This window comes from Thrips palmi, unplaced genomic scaffold (assembly GCF_012932325.1).
Source record: "Thrips palmi isolate BJ-2018 unplaced genomic scaffold, TpBJ-2018v1 HiC_scaffold_3, whole genome shotgun sequence".
NCBI classification, from domain to species: Eukaryota; Metazoa; Arthropoda; class Insecta; order Thysanoptera; family Thripidae; genus Thrips; species Thrips palmi.
In genome coordinates, this window is record NW_023144630.1 from 6,518,948 (window position 1) to 6,538,101 (window position 19,154).

The 19,154-nt window shown below is 55.5% G+C and overlaps 1 protein-coding gene across 2 annotated transcripts in view; it reads left to right on the top strand.

Annotated features, from left to right (window-relative positions):
• Positions 1 to 16,595, top strand: part of LOC117648547 (obscurin-like) — an 89,478-nt gene extending 72,883 nt beyond the window's left edge. For both annotated transcript variants that reach the window (XM_034391064.1, XM_034391065.1), the window contains 19 exons: positions 6,910 to 7,091; positions 7,332 to 7,642; positions 8,023 to 8,208; positions 8,881 to 9,118; positions 9,410 to 9,695; positions 9,996 to 10,291; positions 10,618 to 10,723; positions 10,825 to 11,191; positions 11,576 to 11,797; positions 12,098 to 12,242; positions 12,947 to 13,260; positions 13,591 to 13,892; positions 14,109 to 14,270; positions 14,352 to 14,535; positions 14,632 to 14,920; positions 15,019 to 15,199; positions 15,289 to 15,514; positions 15,613 to 15,718; positions 15,816 to 16,595. In XM_034391064.1, coding sequence (XP_034246955.1) covers positions 6,910 to 7,091; positions 7,332 to 7,642; positions 8,023 to 8,208; positions 8,881 to 9,118; positions 9,410 to 9,695; positions 9,996 to 10,291; positions 10,618 to 10,723; positions 10,825 to 11,191; positions 11,576 to 11,797; positions 12,098 to 12,242; positions 12,947 to 13,260; positions 13,591 to 13,892; positions 14,109 to 14,270; positions 14,352 to 14,535; positions 14,632 to 14,920; positions 15,019 to 15,199; positions 15,289 to 15,514; positions 15,613 to 15,718; positions 15,816 to 15,989 — 4,277 coding nt within the window. In that variant the 3' untranslated portion in view covers positions 15,990 to 16,595. The remainder of the gene's footprint in view (positions 1 to 6,909; positions 7,092 to 7,331; positions 7,643 to 8,022; positions 8,209 to 8,880; positions 9,119 to 9,409; positions 9,696 to 9,995; positions 10,292 to 10,617; positions 10,724 to 10,824; positions 11,192 to 11,575; positions 11,798 to 12,097; positions 12,243 to 12,946; positions 13,261 to 13,590; positions 13,893 to 14,108; positions 14,271 to 14,351; positions 14,536 to 14,631; positions 14,921 to 15,018; positions 15,200 to 15,288; positions 15,515 to 15,612; positions 15,719 to 15,815) is intronic.
• Positions 16,596 to 19,154: the final 2,559 nt, after the last annotated feature.

Here is a 19,154-nt window from a genome sequence, read left to right on the forward strand (position 1 = left end):
TGCTTTTTCTATCCTCCGAGTCGAGCACATTGAAACCGGAAGTTGGCACGCTGCCCGCCGTAACGGGTTGGCTGTGGACGGCGGGTGCGAGATGCTCGTGCTTGGACGGTGACGGGGCACAGTGGGCCAGAAGGCCGGTGGAGCGGCCAAAACTCTAGAGGCGTTTTGAGCTCCAGAGTCGGTAAATGGGACTCGAGTCGAACGCGTGACCCCACCAATGGATTCCTCGTTCGGAGAGCAATCCATTGGTGGTAGTGTTCCGGATTGGGTGGGCGGTCAAAACCCGATGACTCCAGAGCGACTCTAGAACTCGGCCGGTGAATGCAGTGCCGCCCGCAGGCACTGTCAGTAGGCTGGCGTAGGGCTTAGGCTATCCCGTCGGCAGTGCCTGCGGCTGGCACTGCATTCACCGGCCGAGTTCTAGACGCGCTCTGGAGTCATCGGGTTTTGACCGCCCACCCAATCCGGAACACTAATTGGTGGGGTCACACGTTCGGTTCGAGTCCCATTTAGCTACTCTGGAGCTCAAAACGCGTCTATAGTTTTGGCCGCTCCACCGGTCTTCTGGCCCACTGTGCGGGGATGCCTCCAGGGAAAAGTGTTGGCGAACGTTGCGCAGTGGGCCAGAAGGCCGGTGGAGGCGGCCGAAATTGCGTGCGACTTGTCTATCCTTTGCTGTGTGCTGCCGCCAGCCGTGGAGGAGCTCCGCAAGCCCAAGCTGAAGCTGGGGCTCAAGGACACGACCGCCAAGAAGGGCGAGAAGGCCGTGCTCAAGGCCGTCATCACGGGCGACCCGGTGCCCGACATCAAGTGGTGGAAGGACGGCGTGGCGCTGCTGCCCGACAAGGACCCCAACGTCATCATCAACTGCGACACCAAGTTCATCCAGGACGACCTCAAGGAGTGCACGTACTCCGTGACCATCCCCAGCGCGCGCCACGGCGACACCGGCCAGTACTCGCTCAAGGCCAGCAACAAGTTCGGCGAGGTCGAGAGCAGCGTGAGTATGCGGCCCAGCAGGCACAGTGGGCCAGAAGACCGGTGGAGGCGGGCAAAACTCTCGACGCGTTTTGAGCTCCAGAGTCGCTAAACAGGACTCGAATCGAGCGCGTGACCCCACCAATTGTTTGCTCTGCGAACGAGGAATCCATTGGTGGGGTCACACGTTCGGTTCGAGTCCCATTTAGCGACTCTGGAGCTCAAAACCCGTCCGCCACCACCGGTCTTCTGGCCCACTGTGCAAGGACACAAGAGGTGAAAACGCGTCCCAAACCGTCCACCTGCTCTCGCCCTGACCGGCCTCCATGCCTCCAGGCCATCCTCAACATCATCCTGCGGCCGGAGATCGAGGGCATGAAGGACAAGACGGGCATCCCGACCACCATCACGCAGTGGGACGTCGTGATCCACGCCAACCCCGCGCCGGAAGTCAAGTGGTGAGTCTGCCAAGTCTGCCAAGTCGGCGCGGAGAGCGCCTGCGGCGTAGGCAACGGCTGGGCGGCTAGCTGCAGCCGTGTACTCGTGTTGCCTACCCGCCATTACCATTACCACTAAGGGCTAGACCACACATGATCGTATGCCATTTCGGGCCCGACACGTGCCCGCCTGCACTGCAAAACGAGAGGCTGGAGGAGAGGCATGAAACGCTCACAATTTTAGGAATTAAATTTTTGAAAATATGTTTTATTTTCATTTTTCTAAATTGTGGTTTGTGCCCGCAGGCTGAAGGACGACCAGCCCATCGTGGCTGACGACCACTTTGAGGTGCTGGAGGACCGCGAGAACGAGACGTACTCGCTGCGCGTCAACGACACGGCCACGGACGACCACGGCGTGTACACCGTCACGGCCAGGAACTCGCAGGGAGACGCCAGCAAGAGCGCGCAGCTCAGCCTCCACAGTAAGTAGCAATGCGGGGGCGCACAGTGGGCCAGGGGACCGAAACTCTGGCCGCGTTTCGAGCTCTAGAGTCGCTAAATGGGACTCGAACCGAACGTGTGACTCCACCGATGGATTGCTCTCCGAACGAGGAATCCATTGGTGGGGTCACACGTTCGGTTCGAGTCCCATTTAGCGACTCTGGAGCTCAAAACGCGTCTAGAGTTTCGGCCGCCTCCACCGTAGGGCAGAGCTGCGACACTGAAGTGCTCTTTGTGGTGGTCCGCCAGCCGAGAAGCCCAGCTTCGTGAAGGACCTCGTGGACCGCATCATCAAGGACGACAGCCCGGTCGAGTTCAAGGTCCGCGTCAACGGCGACCCCAAGCCCAAGATCACGTGGCTCAAGGACGACCGCGAGGTGGTGACGGACGACCGCGTGACGGTGGAGACGTCCATCGAGGGCCAGGTGACGAGCGTGCTGAGCATCAGCCACGTGTGGAAGGAGGACGTGGCCGTGTACACGTGCGTGGCCTCCAACATGGTGGGCGAGGCGCGCACCGAGGCGCAGCTCAACATGGACCAGGCGCCGCCCATGGTCACCATCCCGCTCGAGAAGTGCATCGAGGTGGACGAGGGCGAGCCGCTGGAGATCAAGGTGCGTTGCAGAGGCGCACAGTGGTCCAGAAGACCGGTGGAGGCGGTCGAAATCCCACACGCGTTTTGAGCTCCAGAGTTGCTAAATGGGACTCGAACCGAACGTGTGACCCCACCAATGGATTGCTCTCCGAACGAGGAATCCATTGGTGGGGTTACCCATTCAGTTCGAGTTTTGTTTAGCGACTCTGGAGCTCAAAACGCGTCGAGGATTCCGACCGCCTCCGCCGGTCTTCTGGCCCACTGTCGGGCGTGCTCAGGCGTCTTGTTCCGCGAGTGACAGCCGCCGCCCTCTCTGTCCCCGCAGGGCAAGATCGACGGCAGCCCCGTGCCCATCGCCAAGTGGTTCAAGGACAGCGTCGAGATCAGCCCCGACGACCCGCACGTCAAGCTGACGCTGCTGCCGGACGGCACCGTCAAGCTCAACATCGACGAGGTGAAGCACAACGACGGCGGCGCCTACAAGGTGATGGCCGTCAACAAGAACGGCCAGATGGCGTCGCTGTGCGCCGTGGCCGTCAAGCCCAAGAACCGCGCGCCCGAGTTCACGCAGCCGCTTGAGGGCGCCACGGTGCAGGCCGGCCAGCCCCTCAAGCTGGAGGCGCTCGTCACGGCCTTCCCCGTGCCGGAGGTCAAGTGGTGAGTGGTCGCGTGTTCGATTCCCGGCGGGGGCGAATTTTTTGTTTGATTTTGTTTATTATTATTTATTTTTGTTTTTTTTTCTCAGGTTCAAGGACGGCCACGCCATCCGGCCCTCCAAGGAGGTCAACTTCATCAACGACCCCGTGGGCCACGTCGGCCTGCTGATCGACGCGGCGCGCCCCGAGGACGCCGGCGAGTACACCGTCAAGGTGACCAACAAGCTGGGCGCCATCGAGGGCAAGGCCGTGGCCGTGGTGCAGGAGCGCGAGCGCCGGCCCATGTTCCACGCGCAGCTGCTGCCGCAGAAGGTGGTGGAGGGCTTCCCCGTGCGCCTCGAAGTCAAGGTCGTCGGCCACCCGCCGCCCGTGCTCACCTGGTGCGTGCGCGGCCCACAGTGCGCTGGAGGACCGGTGCAGACGGACAAACACTCTCGACGCGTATTGAGCTGCAGAGTCGCCTAGCGGGACTCGAACCGAACGTGTGACCCCACCAATGGATTCCTCGTTACGAGAGCAATCCATTGGTGAGGTCACACGTTCGGTTTGAGTCCCATTGAGCGACTGGAGCTCAAAACGCGTCCGGGATTTTGGCCGTCCCCACCGGTCTTCTGACCCACGGTCGAACTACCAGCTTGGAAATTTCGTTTTCTCCACATTCTCCGTCACTGCAGGACGTGCAACGGCAAGGAGATCAAGCCGGACGGCAAGAACATCAAGATGGTGTCGCAGCCGACGGCAGCCACGCGCTCGTCATCGAGAAGGTCGGACCAGAGCACGCCGGCGAGTACACCGTCACGGCCACCAACGACCAGGGCAGCGTCAGCTCGAGCGCGCCGCTCGAAGTGCAAGGTAGCGGGTTCAAACACCCCCAAAACTTTTTTTTTTTTTTTTGCTTTTTTGGCATGGATTTTGTGCACGGTCCGTGACTCTTTCGCCCTTTCGCAGGCAAGGAACGCGCCGGCGAGCCCGACGCCGAGCCCTCCTTCATGCGACCCCCGAGAGACACGACGGCGGACGAGGGTGGCCCGCTGAGCCTGAGTGCCACGTTCCTGGGCAACCCCATCCCCGACGTCACCTGGCTCAAGGACGGCCAGCCGCTGGAGCCCTCCGAGCGCGTCAAGATCACCTGCGATGGCAAGAAGGTAAGCTACACTGGAAACTTGCCCCATATACACTCACACTCACAAAGCAGTAAGAGGATGTCAAAATGACGTCAAAGTTATGCTGCCTTTTTTTTGGGGGGGGGGGGGATTTTGACTTAAACTTGTCGTCAAATTGACGTCACTGTGAGCGTTTCGTGTTCTTTGGGTGACTGTGTACTGAGTACACACTGCAATTTTCAGTGGAATCTAGGTCTAGTGACCGAACATTACGTAAACAGTTCCATGTGACTTTCCACATGACATACTCTCCGTCTCAATGTATCCCATCAGGGCGTACAGTTGCTGTGTGTGGATAGAAGTACCCCACAAGTGTAACGAGATTGGCACTTGATTGTCGTTCATCTGAATGTTAATGCAGTACTTTGCTTGTTGTTTCAGGTTGGCTTGGATATCAACCCTTGCGAACTGGCAGATGTGGGCTTGTACACTTGCAGACTCAACAACCCACATGGCACAGCCGAGGCGGCAGCTCAGGCCAATGTGCGCAAGGTGTTCACGCCCGCCTTCTTCGTACAGAAGTTCTCCGACATGCAGCAGGTATTTTTTTTTCAAAAGTTGTCGCTTCAACTTGAAAATCTATGATTCCGCTTTAACTATTAGATATTAAATATAACTCGTTTGCCAAAATTTCTCTGTAATATTTGCATGAACAAAGAAAATTGATAAATAGGTATAAAATTCATATCTTGAAATTATTTATTTTTTCTTCGTATTTTCCTTAGATGCCTGGCCTGGACGCTAAATTCATGGCACGCATTGGAGGCAACCCCAAGCCCACAGTCGGCTGGTTCTTTAACGGCAAGCCCATCGCTGAATCTGACAAGTTCCACATGAAGAGAGATGACGACCACATCTGCCTGTACGTGAAGGATTGCACCAAAAAGGACAACGGAACATACACATGCAAGATTGCCAACACTGCTGGCAAAGCCATGTGTAATGCAGACCTGGAAGTTGTCGACAAAATGTAAGTCCAAAAATATGTTTTCTTGTTGTTGGAGCTGTTTGCACAGTGTGATGGTGATGGCAACGTATTATTTTAATGACAACACACGAGCTGTTCGTTGCTTAATGTGCTGTTTCCAAGACCTAGACAGGCTTGGACTTTGGTGACAATCATAGATGGGTCATCAGAGGGCTCAGTAAGCCACTTGGTGTGTTGCTCGCACCAAGTGGGAGGAATATAATCTCTAGCGAGTTCATATCTCCTCAGTCATCATAGCCCAATCAAAAGTCGGTAAGTCAATACCTTCCTCTGATGACGAATTGGAAGTAATTTCCGGATGACACCCAACCAGGATGGATGCCCTAGTCGCCAGCGGGAAGTACGGCAACTGGGTTGTCCCGGTCGCCGCCTGTCGGTGACTCAGCGAAACACAGCGGTCTAGAAAACCAGTGGAGGCGACCAAAACTCGACGCGCTTTGAGGCTTTGAGCTACAGATTCGTTAAATAGGACTCGAACCGAACGTGTGACCCCACCAATGGATTCCTCGTTAGAAGAGCAATCCATTGGTGGGGTCACAGGTTCGGTTCGAGTCCTGCTGAGCGACTCCGGAGCTCAAAACGCGTCTAGAGTTTTGGCCGCCTCCACCGGTCTTCCGGCCCACTGTGCCTTTGCCTCGAACGCACTGACCCTCCGGAACGTGTCCCGCAGCGAGAAGAAGCAGAAGATGGAGCCGCCGTCGTTCCTGAAGAAGATCGGCGACTGCGAGGTGGTGACGGGCATGTCGGCCAAGTTCACGGCGTGCGTCAACGGCGTGCCGGACCCCGAGTACGAGTGGTTCCGCAACGGCAAGCGCATGGAGCCGGGCGACCGCTTCATCATGGAGGCTGAGGGCTCGGGGCTGCTGCGCCTCATCGTCAAGGACGTGGACCAGGCCGACGTGGGCACCTACCGCCTGCGCATCTTCAACCCGTACGGCGAGGCCTCCTGCGAGGCCGAGCTGCGCTACGACTGTGAGTTGGCGGGCCAGGGTCCGCGGTTCGAGTCCCGGCGCCGGCGGGCCGTTTATCACACGAGTACAGAGCAAACCGGACAACCGAAACAATAACATTAGAAACGAGGGGGGAACGCACAGTCCAATACTGATTTTTTTTCCGTCGTGAGAAATGAAGCAAGTGCACCACAGAAATCAAAACGGACAGGACGTACAAGCACGCGTTTCGTTGAAGCGTTTAACAGAGATTCCATCTCTGCTTTTTTAGCTTTTTCTTTAATCTTTTCGTTTTTGTTCTAAACGCTACCGTTCCTTATCTTTGCACTTGCGATTAGCTTCCCAGCTTTTTACAATTTTCTTCTTGATTTTTTTTTTGTTTTTGACGATCGCTAGGCGCATATTTTTCTCCGTCCAACTTTCGGGCCTAGGACTCAGACCTGCACGGAGCTCTGCACGCTTGCAGCTTTTTTCTTTTCTTTCGTCAAATTGTAGCGCGTTCCAGTCGGACCCCATGACTTGAGCTTCTGGAATGCCCCCCCAAACTTGCCCCCTTAGACTCTAGCCGCTAAGCCTCAAACGGACCAGTGACTCTGCGCCCGCCCCCTGACGCCCTCTGTGTCCTGTATGGCCTGTAGCGCTGGAGACCAAGCAGAAGCCCCTGAGCGACCAGTACCAGGACTTCAAGAAGGTCAAGACGAGCGGCGTGCCCATGCCGCTGCCCAACGCGCCCATCATCAGCCGCATGACGGACCGGCGCCTCACGCTGTCCTGGAGGCCCAGCATCCCCACCGGGCCGCGCGCCCCAGTCACCTACCAGGTAGGACCCATTGTCGGAAGGCCGGCGGAGGCGGCCGAAACTCCAGACGCGTTTTGAGCTCCAGAGTCGCTAAACGGGACTCGGACCGAACGTGTGACCCCACCAATGGATTCCTCGTTCGGAGAGCAATCCATTGGTGGGGTCACACGTTCGGTTCGAGTCCCATTTAGCGACTCTGGAGCTCAAAACGCGTCTAGGATTTCGGGGCAACGCTTGACGCGCGTGGACGTCCTGCTGCAGGTGGAGATGTGCGAGCTGCCGGACGGCGAGTGGTTCACGGTGCGCAAGGGCATCCGCAGCTGCGCGTGCGACGTGCACAACCTGGAGCCCTTCCGCAACTACAAGTTCCGCATCCGCGTGGAGAACAAGTACGGCATCAGCGACCCGTCGCCGTACGCCATCACGCACCGCGAGAAGCTGGAGCCGCCGCCGCCCAAGTTCTTCCCGTACCTGGAGCCGGGCATCGACTTCCGGCCCGAGACCTCGCCCTACTTCCCCAAGGACTTCGACATCGAGAGGCCGCCGCACGACGGATACGCGCAGGCGCCTCGGTGAGTCGCTGCTTGCTCCTCCGCACAGTGAGCCAGATGACTGGGGACGCGGCCGAAACTCTAGACGCGTTTTGAGCTCCAGAGTCGCTAAACAGGACTGGAACCGAACGTGTGACCCCACCAACGGATTGCTCTTCGAACGAGGCATCCATTGGTGGGGTCGCACGTTCGGTTCGAGTCCCATTCAGCGACTCTGAAGCTCAAAAATAGTCTATAGTTTTGGCCACCTCCACCGGTCTTCTGGCCCACTGTGTTTCGCCCTGGAGTCCTGGAACTACTCCTACTTCGCTGGCTTCCGGGCATTCGGGCCATTCCCAAGCGCCACCCCGCCACCCTCTCCACATATCGAACCGAAATTTATTTTGTGGTGTTGCCACCAGGTTCCTGCGCCAGGAGCATGACACGCAGTACGGCGTCAAGAACCACAACTGCAACCTGATGTGGTTCGTGTACGGCTACCCCAAGCCCGTCATGAAGTACTACTTCAACGACGAGCTGATCGAATCGGGCGGCCGCTTCGACCAGAGCTACACCCGTAACGGCCAGGCCACGCTCTTCATCAACAAGTGAGTCCAAACTGCAACTGGAGTCCGGGTTCGAACGTCCACTGTGCTTGTATCAGTACCAAATTATACATTGCAAAACAGTCGACAAAGTCGAATCAGTGGGGATATGATCAGATTAGATAATGATTGTTTGATCATCGTAGGGCTCAGATAGTCACTCGGTGTGTTGCAAGCACCAAAGTGGGAGGATTATAATCTCTAACGAGTTCATAGTTCCTCAGTCATCACAGCCCAATCAAAGGTGGTAAGTTAATACCTTCCTCCGATGACGAATTGTGCGGACTATCCGGATGACGCCTAGCCACGCTGGCCACCGTGGTCGCCAGCGAGAAGTACGGCGACCCGGTTTCGGGCCGGAGCTCCCAGGTGTCGCCACTGGGCTCGGGGGAACCACGACAGTGAGCCACGATCGGTGGAGGCGGTCAAAATTCCCGGACGCGTTTCGAGCTCCAGAGTCGCTAAATAAGACTCGAACCGAACGCGTGACCCCACCAATAGATTGCTCTCCGAACGAGGAATCCATTGGTGGGGTCACACGCTCGGTTCGAGTCCTGCTTAGCGACTCTGGAGCTCAAAACGCGTCTAGAGTTCTGGCCGCCTCCACCGGTCTTCTGGCCCACTGCGCACGAAAGGCGAGACTGACGTGTGCGGCACACTGTGCGCTGCCCGCAGGATGCTGGACCGCGACGTGGGCGTGTACGAGGCCGTGGCCACCAACGAGCACGGCGAGGCGCGGCAGCGCGTGCGCCTTGAGATCGCCGAGTTCCCCGTGTTCCTGAAGCGGCCCGAGGAGACCACCATCATGCACCGCAAGGGCACCCGCGTGGAGGCGCGCGTCATCGGCGTGCCGTACCCGGACATCAAGTGGTTCAAGGACTGGATGCCCATCGTGTCCTCGGAGCGCATCAAGGTGCGTGCGCGAGTGCTTTGTCCAGCCGCGAGGTTGCTGGAGAGCTCTAAACCGCCACACAGTGGGAGAAGACCGGTGGAGCGACTCTAGACGAGTTTTGAGTTCCAGAGTCGCTAAATGGGACTCGAACCGAACGTGTGACCCCACCAATGGATTGCTCTCCGAGCGAGGAATCCATTGGTGGGGTCACACGCTCGGTTCGAGTTCCATTTAGCGACTCTGGAGCTGCGTGCGAGATTCTGACCAACTCCACCGGTCTTCTTACTCACTGTGCGACGCTCTGCCCCGCAGATCGTGTTCGTGGAGCCCGACACGTGCCACCTGCACATCTCGGACGCCATCAACCGCGACGAGGGCCTGTACTCCATCACGGCCTCCAACGTGGCGGGCTCGGTGAGCCACTCCATCATGATCCACGTGGAGGAGGACGAGCGGCGCTACTGGGACCAGACGTACATGCGGCCCAAGCCGGTGCGGCCGCACAAGGAGATGCCGCTGTCGGAGGCCTACGACCTGGGCGACGAGCTGGGCCGCGGCACGCAGGGCATCACGTACCACGCCGTCGAGAGGAGCACTGGTGAGCCGTCGTTGGGGCGGCACAGTGGGCCAGAAGACCGGTGGAGGCGGTCAAAATTCCCCACGCGTTTTGAGACCCAGAGTCGCTGTATAGGACTCGAACCGAACGTGTGACCCCACCAATGGATTGCTCTCCGAACGAGGAATCCATTGGTGGGGTCACTCGTTCGGTTCGAGTCCCATTTAGGGACTCTGGAGCTCAAAACGCGTCCAGAGTTTTGGCCGCCGGCGCCGGTCCTCTGGCCCACTGTGCGCGGGTTCGAATACTGCTTCAGCCATACGTTAAACCTTTTTTTTGCAGGCCGCAACTACGCGGCCAAGGTGATGCACGGCAAGGGCGAGCTGCGCAAGTTCATGGACAACGAGCTGGAGATGATGTCCGTGCTGCACCACCGGCGCCTCATCCGCCTGCACGACGCGTACGAGAGGAACGACGGTCTGACGCTCGTCACGGACCTGGCCGCGGGCGGCGAGCTGCTGGACGTGCTCACCAGCCGCCCGTTCTACACCGAGTACGACATCGCCGGCTACATCCGCCAGCTGCTCGAGGGCCTGGAGCACATGCACTTCCTCAACGTCGCCCACCTGGGGCTCACGGTCAGTGGCGGGGCGTAGCGGAGCGCGGCAGTGGGCCAGAAGACCGGTGGAGGCGGCTGAAGCTTCAGACGCGTTTTGAGCTCCAGAGTCGCTGAGCAGGACTCGAACCGAACGTGTGACCCCACCAATGGATTCCTCGTTACGAGAGCAATCCATTGGTGGGGGTAACACGTTCGGTTCGAGTCCCATTTAGCGACTCTGGAGTTCAAAACGCGTCCGGGATTTTGACCGCCTCCACCGGTCCTCTGGCCCACTGTGCGGGGAGTGACAAGTCGTGCAGAGTGAGACGGACTTGCCCCTAAACTCGTGTGGTCTCCCTCTTACAGCCCGGCGACCTGCTCCTTGCGCACCCCGGCGGCGACGACCTCAAGATCTGCGACTTCGGCCTGGCGCGACGCATCTCGGCTGGCGGGCTGCACCCGCTGTTGTACGGTAAGGGCACGGTTCCCATTTAGCGACTCTGGAGCTCAAAACTCGTCTTGAGTTTTGGTCGCCTGCACCGGTCTTCTGGCCCACTGTCCCCGTGTTCGCAGGCATGCCGGAGTTCGTGGCGCCCGAGGTGATGCGCGGCGACGGCGTGGCGCTGAGCGCCGACATGTGGTCCGTGGGCATCATCACGTACCTGCTGCTGTCGGGCCGCTCGCTCTTCCGCGGCGAGAACGACCGCGAGACGCTCACCAAGATCAAGGAGGGCAAGTGGGCCTTCGACGAGGACCTGTTCTCCAACTACTCCGCCGAGGCGAGGGACTTCATCTCCAAGCTGCTGGTGTACGTGCCGGGCGCGCGTCTCAACGTGGAGCAGGCCCTGGACCACCCGTGGTTCAACATCCTGCACCGCGAGCCCTACGACCCGTACCGCATGAGCACGGACGCCCTCAAGAACTACTACAACCTGTACAAGTACGTGAACCGCCTGTCGCGCTGTCGCCCTGTGGTCGAAGGCCGTGGCGATACTCCGTGCGGGAAGGGCTGGCCGATTAGCCCATCGGCACGGAGTATCGCCGGGTCTTCCCCTGCGCACAGCGTGCCCGAAGACCGGTGGAGGCGGCCAATATCCCAGACGCGTTTTGAGCTCCAGGGTCGCTAAAAGGGACTCGAAACGAACGTGTGACCCCACCAATGGATTGCTCTCCTAACGAGGAGTCCATTGGTGCGGTCATACGTTTGGTTCGAGTCCTGTCTATCGACTCTGGAGTCCGGGATTTTGACCGCCTCCACCGGTCTTCTGGCCCACTGTGCTGCGGTTAGCTGAACTCGACTAACGTTCTCGGCCTGGGCGGACAGGGACTGGTACAGCAACGCGTCGTGCCGCAACTGGTACCGCCGGCGGCCGCTGGAGGGCGCCTTCACGCACCCGTCCAAGATGGTGTACCCGCCCTACGAGCGCTACACGCCCGAGCCCACGCCGGAGCGCGAGCCCTACAAGTCGCGCAACTGGGAGGAGGAGATCCACACGGGCGGCACCGACCTCAACTACGAGATCGGCCTCATCAAGTCGGAGAGCCAGTGAGTTGTGTGGCGTCACCACGTGTAATCCCACTCACAGTGGCCCAGCAGGCCGATGCAGGCGGCCAGACGCGCTTTGAGCTCCAGAGTCGCTAAACAGGACTCGAACCGAGCGTGTGACCCCACCAATGGATTCCTCGTTCGGAGAGCAATCCTTTGATGGGGTCACACGCTAGATTCGAGACCCATTTAGCGACTCTGGAACTCAAACCGCGTCTAGAATTTTTGCCGCCTCCACCGGTCCCCTGGCGCAATGTGCGACGTTGTCCGTGACGACGGCTGTCTTGTCCTGCTCCACAGCTACCAGAACGGCCCGGACACGTACCTGCTGCAGCTGCGTGACGTGGACTTCCCCGTCCGGCTCCGCGAGTACCTCAAGGTGGCCGCCAACCGGGGCCCCGGCTACTCTCGCATCGTGACGGACCAGAGCCATCTGGACTGGCGGGTGAGTGAGTCTTGAGTGCGGTCGCCCTACAGTGGCCTTGGCGAAGCCTCGCGCCGCGGGGTATCGGCGGACCGGAGTATCGCCAGTGTAGCGGACGCGGCACTGGCGCCGCCACGCATCGGTTCGCGGAACCTGGTCGCCATACTTCTCGCTGGCGTCCACGCGCGCCAGTTTGGTTGGGTCGCGCCCGAATCAGCTCTCAGTTTGTCGTCAGAGGAAGGTATTAACTTACCACCTTTGAAACGGGCAGTGATGACCGAGGTGATATGAACTCGTTAGAGATTATTCCCTCCCACTTGGTGCCAACAACACACCAGGTGGCTTTCTGAGCCCTCCGACGACTTTCCTGTATTAGTGATCTATTATTGGCTGCAGCCGCTATGCACTAACAGACTTCCATGGTGGGAAGTATCCACGAAATGGCATGTTTGAAACGAAGCTCAGTGGACCAGAAGACCGGTGGAGGTGGCCAAAATTCTAAACGCGCTTTGAGCTGCTGAGTCGCTAATTGTGACTCAAACCGAACGTGTGACCCGACCAATGGATTCCTCGTTCGGTGGGCAATCCATTGGTGGGGTCACACGTTCGGTTCGAGCCCCATTTAGCGACTCTGGAGCTCAAAACGCGTCTAGAATTGTGGCCGCCTCCACCGGTCTTCTGGCCCACTGCGCGATGCTGATGCCTGCACGGCTGCCCCGACACAGGCGCCGGTGATCCGCGAGCGGCGCCGCTTCACGGACGTGATGGACGAGGAGATCGACGACGAGCGCAAGGCGCGCATCAACAAGTACGGCTCGGACAGCGTGTACAGCCTGCGCCGGCTGCGCCACGAGCTGGGCACGCGGCTGGACGGGCACGCCGAGGCCGAGGCCATCATGCAGACGCGCCACGAGGAGCAGGACGGCCACCTGCCCTTCTTCCGCGAGAAGCCGCTCACCATCCCCATCGTGGCCAACGAGGACGTGGAGATCTCCTGCCTGGTGGTGGGCGACCCCAAGCCGCTGGTGCAGTGGTACAAGTAAGTCGAAGGCTAAGGGCTGAGCTTCGCTGACGCTCAGTGGGCCAGAAGACCGCCGCAGGTGCTGGCCGCCTAATTCTAGACGCGTTTTGAGCTCCAGAGTCGCTAAGCAGGACTCGAACCGAGCGTGTGACCCCACCATTGGATTCCTCGTTCGGAGAGCAATCCATTGGTGGGGTCACACGTTCGGTTCGAGGCCCCGTTTAGCGACTCTGGAGCTCAAAACGCATCTTAGAGTTTCGGCGTTTCGGCCGCCTTCGTCGGTCTTCTGGCCCACTGTGTGATGTCATGACGTGTACTGACGGTGTGGTGGCGCTCTGCGCGCGGCAGGTGCGACATGGTGCTGCAGGAGACGGTGCGCATCTCGTTCAAGGAGGACGACGAGGGCCGCAGCATCCTGCGGCTGGGCCCGGCGCACAACATGGACATCGGCATCTACAAGGTGGTGGCGCGCAACAAGGGCGGCCAGACGGTGGCGCGCTTCCGTGTCGTCCTGGCCGGCGTGCCGGACTCGCCGGACTCCCCCGACGTGGCCGACGTGTCCGACGACGAGGTGTTCCTGCGCTGGAAGCAGCCCCGCGACGACGGCAACACCGCCGTGCTGTGCTACGCCCTGCAGTACAAGGAAGTCGGCAAGTACCCCGCGGTGGCGCCTGCCTGTGCACATGGCTCTGTGGCGTCACGTTTCGCAAGAGCCCAGTAATCACACTAAAAAAACAATCAAATTTAAAAAATGAAATTTTTTATTTGGGAAAAAAAAAACAAAAACAAAAACTTCTGCGTTAAAATTATAGTAGTATTTTTCAAAACAAATATGTATTTACAAGATTGCTGCTTTTGCGTTGCAGACGGTGACCACTGGATAGACATTGCCAAGAATATCGACCACGAGTTCTACGTGGTGAAGAACCTCCAGCAAATGAGCCGCTACTACTTCAGACTGGCAGCCAAGAACCGTGTCGGCTGGAGCGACTATGGTATTCCCATCAAAGTCAAAACTAAACCCACTGGTGAGTTGTTATTGTTTGTTTTTTTACTTCATTTTGTCGGCATATGGCTAGTAAATAATTTCACTCTCATCGTGCTTTCAGGTGTGCCAAAGGTGGAGATAACTCGTGCCATGGCACACCTTCAGTCCATCACAGAGTCTGGCGCTGAGGTAAATGAATTGGAAGCTGCACCGAAATTGGACTACTCTGTTGAAAACCGCGCCATCAACTGGATTCCTGAGCATGAAGTATCCGATAAATACCACTTTATTTCAGAAATTTCAAGGTATGCTGTGGCTGAATGAGGGTTCCTTTTTTACCACTGTAGAGGGTAGTTCTTTTGGTATTTATTCTACTTTGCTGTTTTGTTTTCTCTTCTCAGAGGGCGGTTCTCAGTTGTTGTTAAAGGAGTTGAAAAAGCGAATGATCATATAGTTGCGGGAAAACTTTTAGAACTACGACCAGAGAGAGAGGTTGCTGTCAACAGAGAGTTTGAGGCACTGCGTCGTCTTCGACATGAACGTATCGCCCAGCTTATTGAAGCATACAGGGCACCTGGATCAGAAGTAGCTGTTCTGATCTTGGAAAAACTTCAGGGTGCTGATGTTCTTACATATTTCTCTAGTAGGCACGAGTACAATGAACAGATGGTCTGCAATGTTGTGAGTCAGGTCAGTGACATTGTATTTTTTAATGTATTTTTACAACTCCTACTCCTAAATTCAGACCAACGAGGATGGCATTTTTAATTTATTACTCCTCTCTTTAGGTACTAGATGGTCTTCAATATCTGCAGTGGCGAGGACTGTGCCATTTAGACTTGCAGCCCGACAACATAGTTATGGCCTCCGTCCGTAGTTTACAAGTGAAATTAGTGGATCTTGGGTCTGCACAAACTGTCAGTAAACTGGGCACCCTGGTGGATAGAGTGGGTCATATTGAATTCTCATGTAAGGCTTCATCTTTGTTTTCTTTGTGTTTCAATTCATTTGTGTTTAATGCACTATGACATGTGACATTAAATTAATTTTCTTTGCAGCACCTGAAATGTTAAATGATGAGCCAGTATTCCCACAATCAGACATGTGGTCATTGGGTGTTGTCACATATGTTCTTCTGTCTGGAGTTTCTCCATTCCGTGGTGAAAATAATGAAGAAACGAGACAGAATGTTCTCTTTGTCCGATACCGCTTTGAGCACTTATTTAAGGAGCTGACACAGGAGGCAACAAGATTTTTAATGCTCATCTTCAAACGCACTCCTACGTAAGAGCAAATAGAATAACAAAGAGATCTTATATTTTATTGTTGTAGAACATTGTTTTCAAAAAACAACTGTTTTCTTCTGTTTCCTTTTTTTTTAGAAAACGGCCTACCATTGAGGAATGTCATGAACATCGTTGGCTCCTACCAACAGAGTTCATGATCAAGAAGAGGGAGAGAGCCTCATTCCTGGGAATGCGTCTCAAGGTAATTTAATTTAGTCATAACATTTACCTCTTCCCAGCAGTCCAAACATGTTACAGGGGTACACAATTTGTTTTTTTTAAATGTTTTTTTTTTGCAGGACTTCTGTGATGAATATCACACAATGAGGGAACGGCAAGCCATCAATGCTGATTCTCTGGTCGGCTCAATTTCATCAAGCGCTGGTGACTCGAGTCGAAGATTGACATTGTCACGTTCAGACAGCATAGTAGAAGAGCTGAGCAATGCTTTCCAGAATGGAGCGGTTGAATAAATGAAATGATGTAATTTTCACAAACATCGTTAGACCTAATAATTAATTGTATGTTTCAGGCATACACGGAATAACTTTATAATTATTATTCAGTTTTGTACATTGTAGCAAATGTGATCTGAATTGCTATATTTTTTTAGATGTTGCTCATGCTGTCTTTACGATAGAGGCAAGAATGTGATTGTACAGTTGTGGATTTTTTTTGTTGGGGGTATTATTTTTTACTTGTAAGAGGCAGAATTAAGCAATTGGTGATGGCATTAGATTTTAGTGAATTTAGAGGTCAAAATTCATGAATCACTATCATCTAGAAATTGACTTTGTTTTCTCTGGTAAAAGCAACGTCTAAAAGAAAAAGTTTGCTCTTAGACCATAAGCTTACAATATAACTTGCCTCTAAGCAAATGTAGCTGGAAGAAAATGATCAATTTGTGCCTTGCTGCTGCACCTGCCAATTCAATAGCACATTTTGCAGATTAAAATTGTCTTACGTTAAGCTGTTTCATTTGTTATCATGTCGTTGTAAGTGGATAAGAATTACCATTATCATTTGTTTATTGTAAACCGATGCATTAGTCTTGCCTGATTACATGAAGGTGTTTGTTACTTGTCGTTTTTAATTAGGTAGGCAACCAATTCGACATGTCTCAGAGCGGTGATAGGATGTTAGAGACGACGTATAAGTCTCCAAGAAAAGGAAGCTAACACTTTTTTCCCTCGTTCATCGTTCTCTCGCGTGGGCAGTGTCTCTCGCCGCTTTGACTAGTCTGTCAGCATCATTCATTTCCAGCCTCCGATTGAGGCACAGTATCTTTACACCTGTCACCATTTTGCTACTTAAGTGCCACCATTGGCAGCCCCATCCTCGGGTGTTGTATTAAGTTCGTCGCGAGAGGACGCTGCGCACGCTGTTGGCAGCGCCGCCCGGGAGAGGAGTTCGGTTCAAATCCCAGGTATAGAAATGTTTTCCTCTGTTGAACCTCGAATCCGGTAACTTACCATTACTTCCAAGATTGGCGAGCGAATTTTCATCGTCTCGGTGGCTGGGAGCGCAGAGGAGGTGTTCGCGCTGAGAGACTTGGATTCGAATCCCGGGTACCGAAACATTTTTCTCAGTTGACTGCATGAATGCGGTACAATGAGCCTAAGTTCAGACTGGTTGGCATTAAGGAGAGCCTCGGTGGCTCAGGGGGCTGAGGTGTCGGTCGTGGAGAGAAGCACTCGGGTTCAAATCCCGGCTAAGAGTATGGCTTATGTTTTCGCCGCGGTGCTGCTTTTGCAGCAGCGTGTCAGATGGGTGGCCTACCTTGACGGCGCGGCTCATACACTGAATTAAAGGCCAGATCTTCCAAACAATCCTGGCTGTTAATAGACGCGCAGCACACACTCACACTCGTCTGTCTTTCCCTCAAAGAGTGCAAAAGAGAGTTCCTGCCGTCAGCCTCCACCCAAGCGTGGCAAATGGGTGGTCTATCTTGGTGGCGCTGCTCTCTGTATATCACCTCTAGGATGCAAAAGAGTTCCCGCCGTCGGCTCCCACCCCCCCTACCCCCCCTCCCAGAAGGAGAGGGGAGTAGGGGCAATCATAAAGGGTTAGTAACCTGACCTGGCTGGTAGCGAACCAGGTCCAACGGGAAACATGTGCTGCCGCATGGCCTCCAACGGCCCATCGCTCTGCCACCTGAGCTACGACAACACACCTGTCCGACACGTCCTATCTTAGAGTGATGGTACCGGGGTTGAGAAGTAACCTGAGGAAAAGATTCACTCACCTGGGAGTCGAACCCAGGACTTCCCGCCGCCGGCCGACACCTCTACCATATCGACCAACCAGCCACTGAGAAGCAACGCGATCAAACTTAGAGTGATGGTACCGGATTTGAGAAGTAACCTGAGGAAAAGATTCACTCACCTGGGAGTCGAACCCAGGACTTCCCGCCGCCGGCCGACACCTCTACCATATCGACCAACCAGCCACTGAGAAGCAACGCGATCAAACTTAGAGTGATGGTACCGGATTTGAGAAGTAACCTGAGGAAAAGATTCACTCACCTGGGAGTCGAACCCAGGACTTCCCGCCGCCGGCCGACACCTCTACCATATCGACCAACCAGCCACTGAGAAGCAACGCGATCAAACTTAGAGTGATGGTACCGGATTTGAGAAGTAACCTGAGGAAAAGATTCACCACCTGGGAGTCGAACCCAGGACTTCCCGCCGCCGGCCGACACCTCTACCATATCAGCCAACCAGCCACTGAGATTCCGTTCCCGGGGTCGTCTCTCTCAAGGCCATGGCCACTACTTCCTTCCAAATTATTTATCCCAAGCGTAGCAGTGCCGGGAAGGTAGACCTCCCCTTTGGCGCGAGGAGTATCCCGTGGAAAATGTTCGGCTCTCACGCCTCTCAAGTCAAGCAGCTCTGGGCCCCTGGGCCCGAAATGGCATACGATCATGTGTGGTGTAGCCCTTAATGGTAATGGTAGGCAGGCAGCCTCCGGGCGCTGAGCGCACGCGTGCTGTGCGGATGGCCTATCCTGCCATTGGCAGGCGCTTCCGTCATGGACTCTGCCGCATCATGCCATCTTTGAGTCAAAGCGACTTGGTAAGCTCAATGTATGCTTTAGATTGAGTGACTGAGTCTGTCAACAAATTGTGTCTTGGGCGCTGCAGCGTCGTGCCAGCTTGGTGCTGTTTTGTCTTGTAGCGCCTGCGGCGGTGGTCTAGCCCTTAATGGTAATGGTACAGGGTAGGCCGGCCCGCAACACACGCATGCCTCGCGGTGGCCTAGCGCAGTCTCGCAGGCGCCTGGCGTTTGAGTCCCCGCAGTGGGCCTTTCGGGTTTACTCACTGAATTAAGAGAGACTCGCAATTAAGGTCGAAAGCCTAGTTTTATTTCTTAAGTATAATAACAAAACTGTTGACAGTCTTTTATTAATTAACATCTAATTTACAATAGACTCTGATGCGGTAGTGTGCCGCGCCCTACTCTAAGTTCACCCTTTACAACAGTAGACTCTACCAGAAGGATTTACAATCAATGCTGAAAATAGAAAAGCCAATATTAATATTATGAGAAATATTATTTGTATGAAGGTAGAGAGTGGTAGAACAGAATAACTCTTCAAGGAGATGTAACTTCTTAACACACAGCTATTTCTCTTTG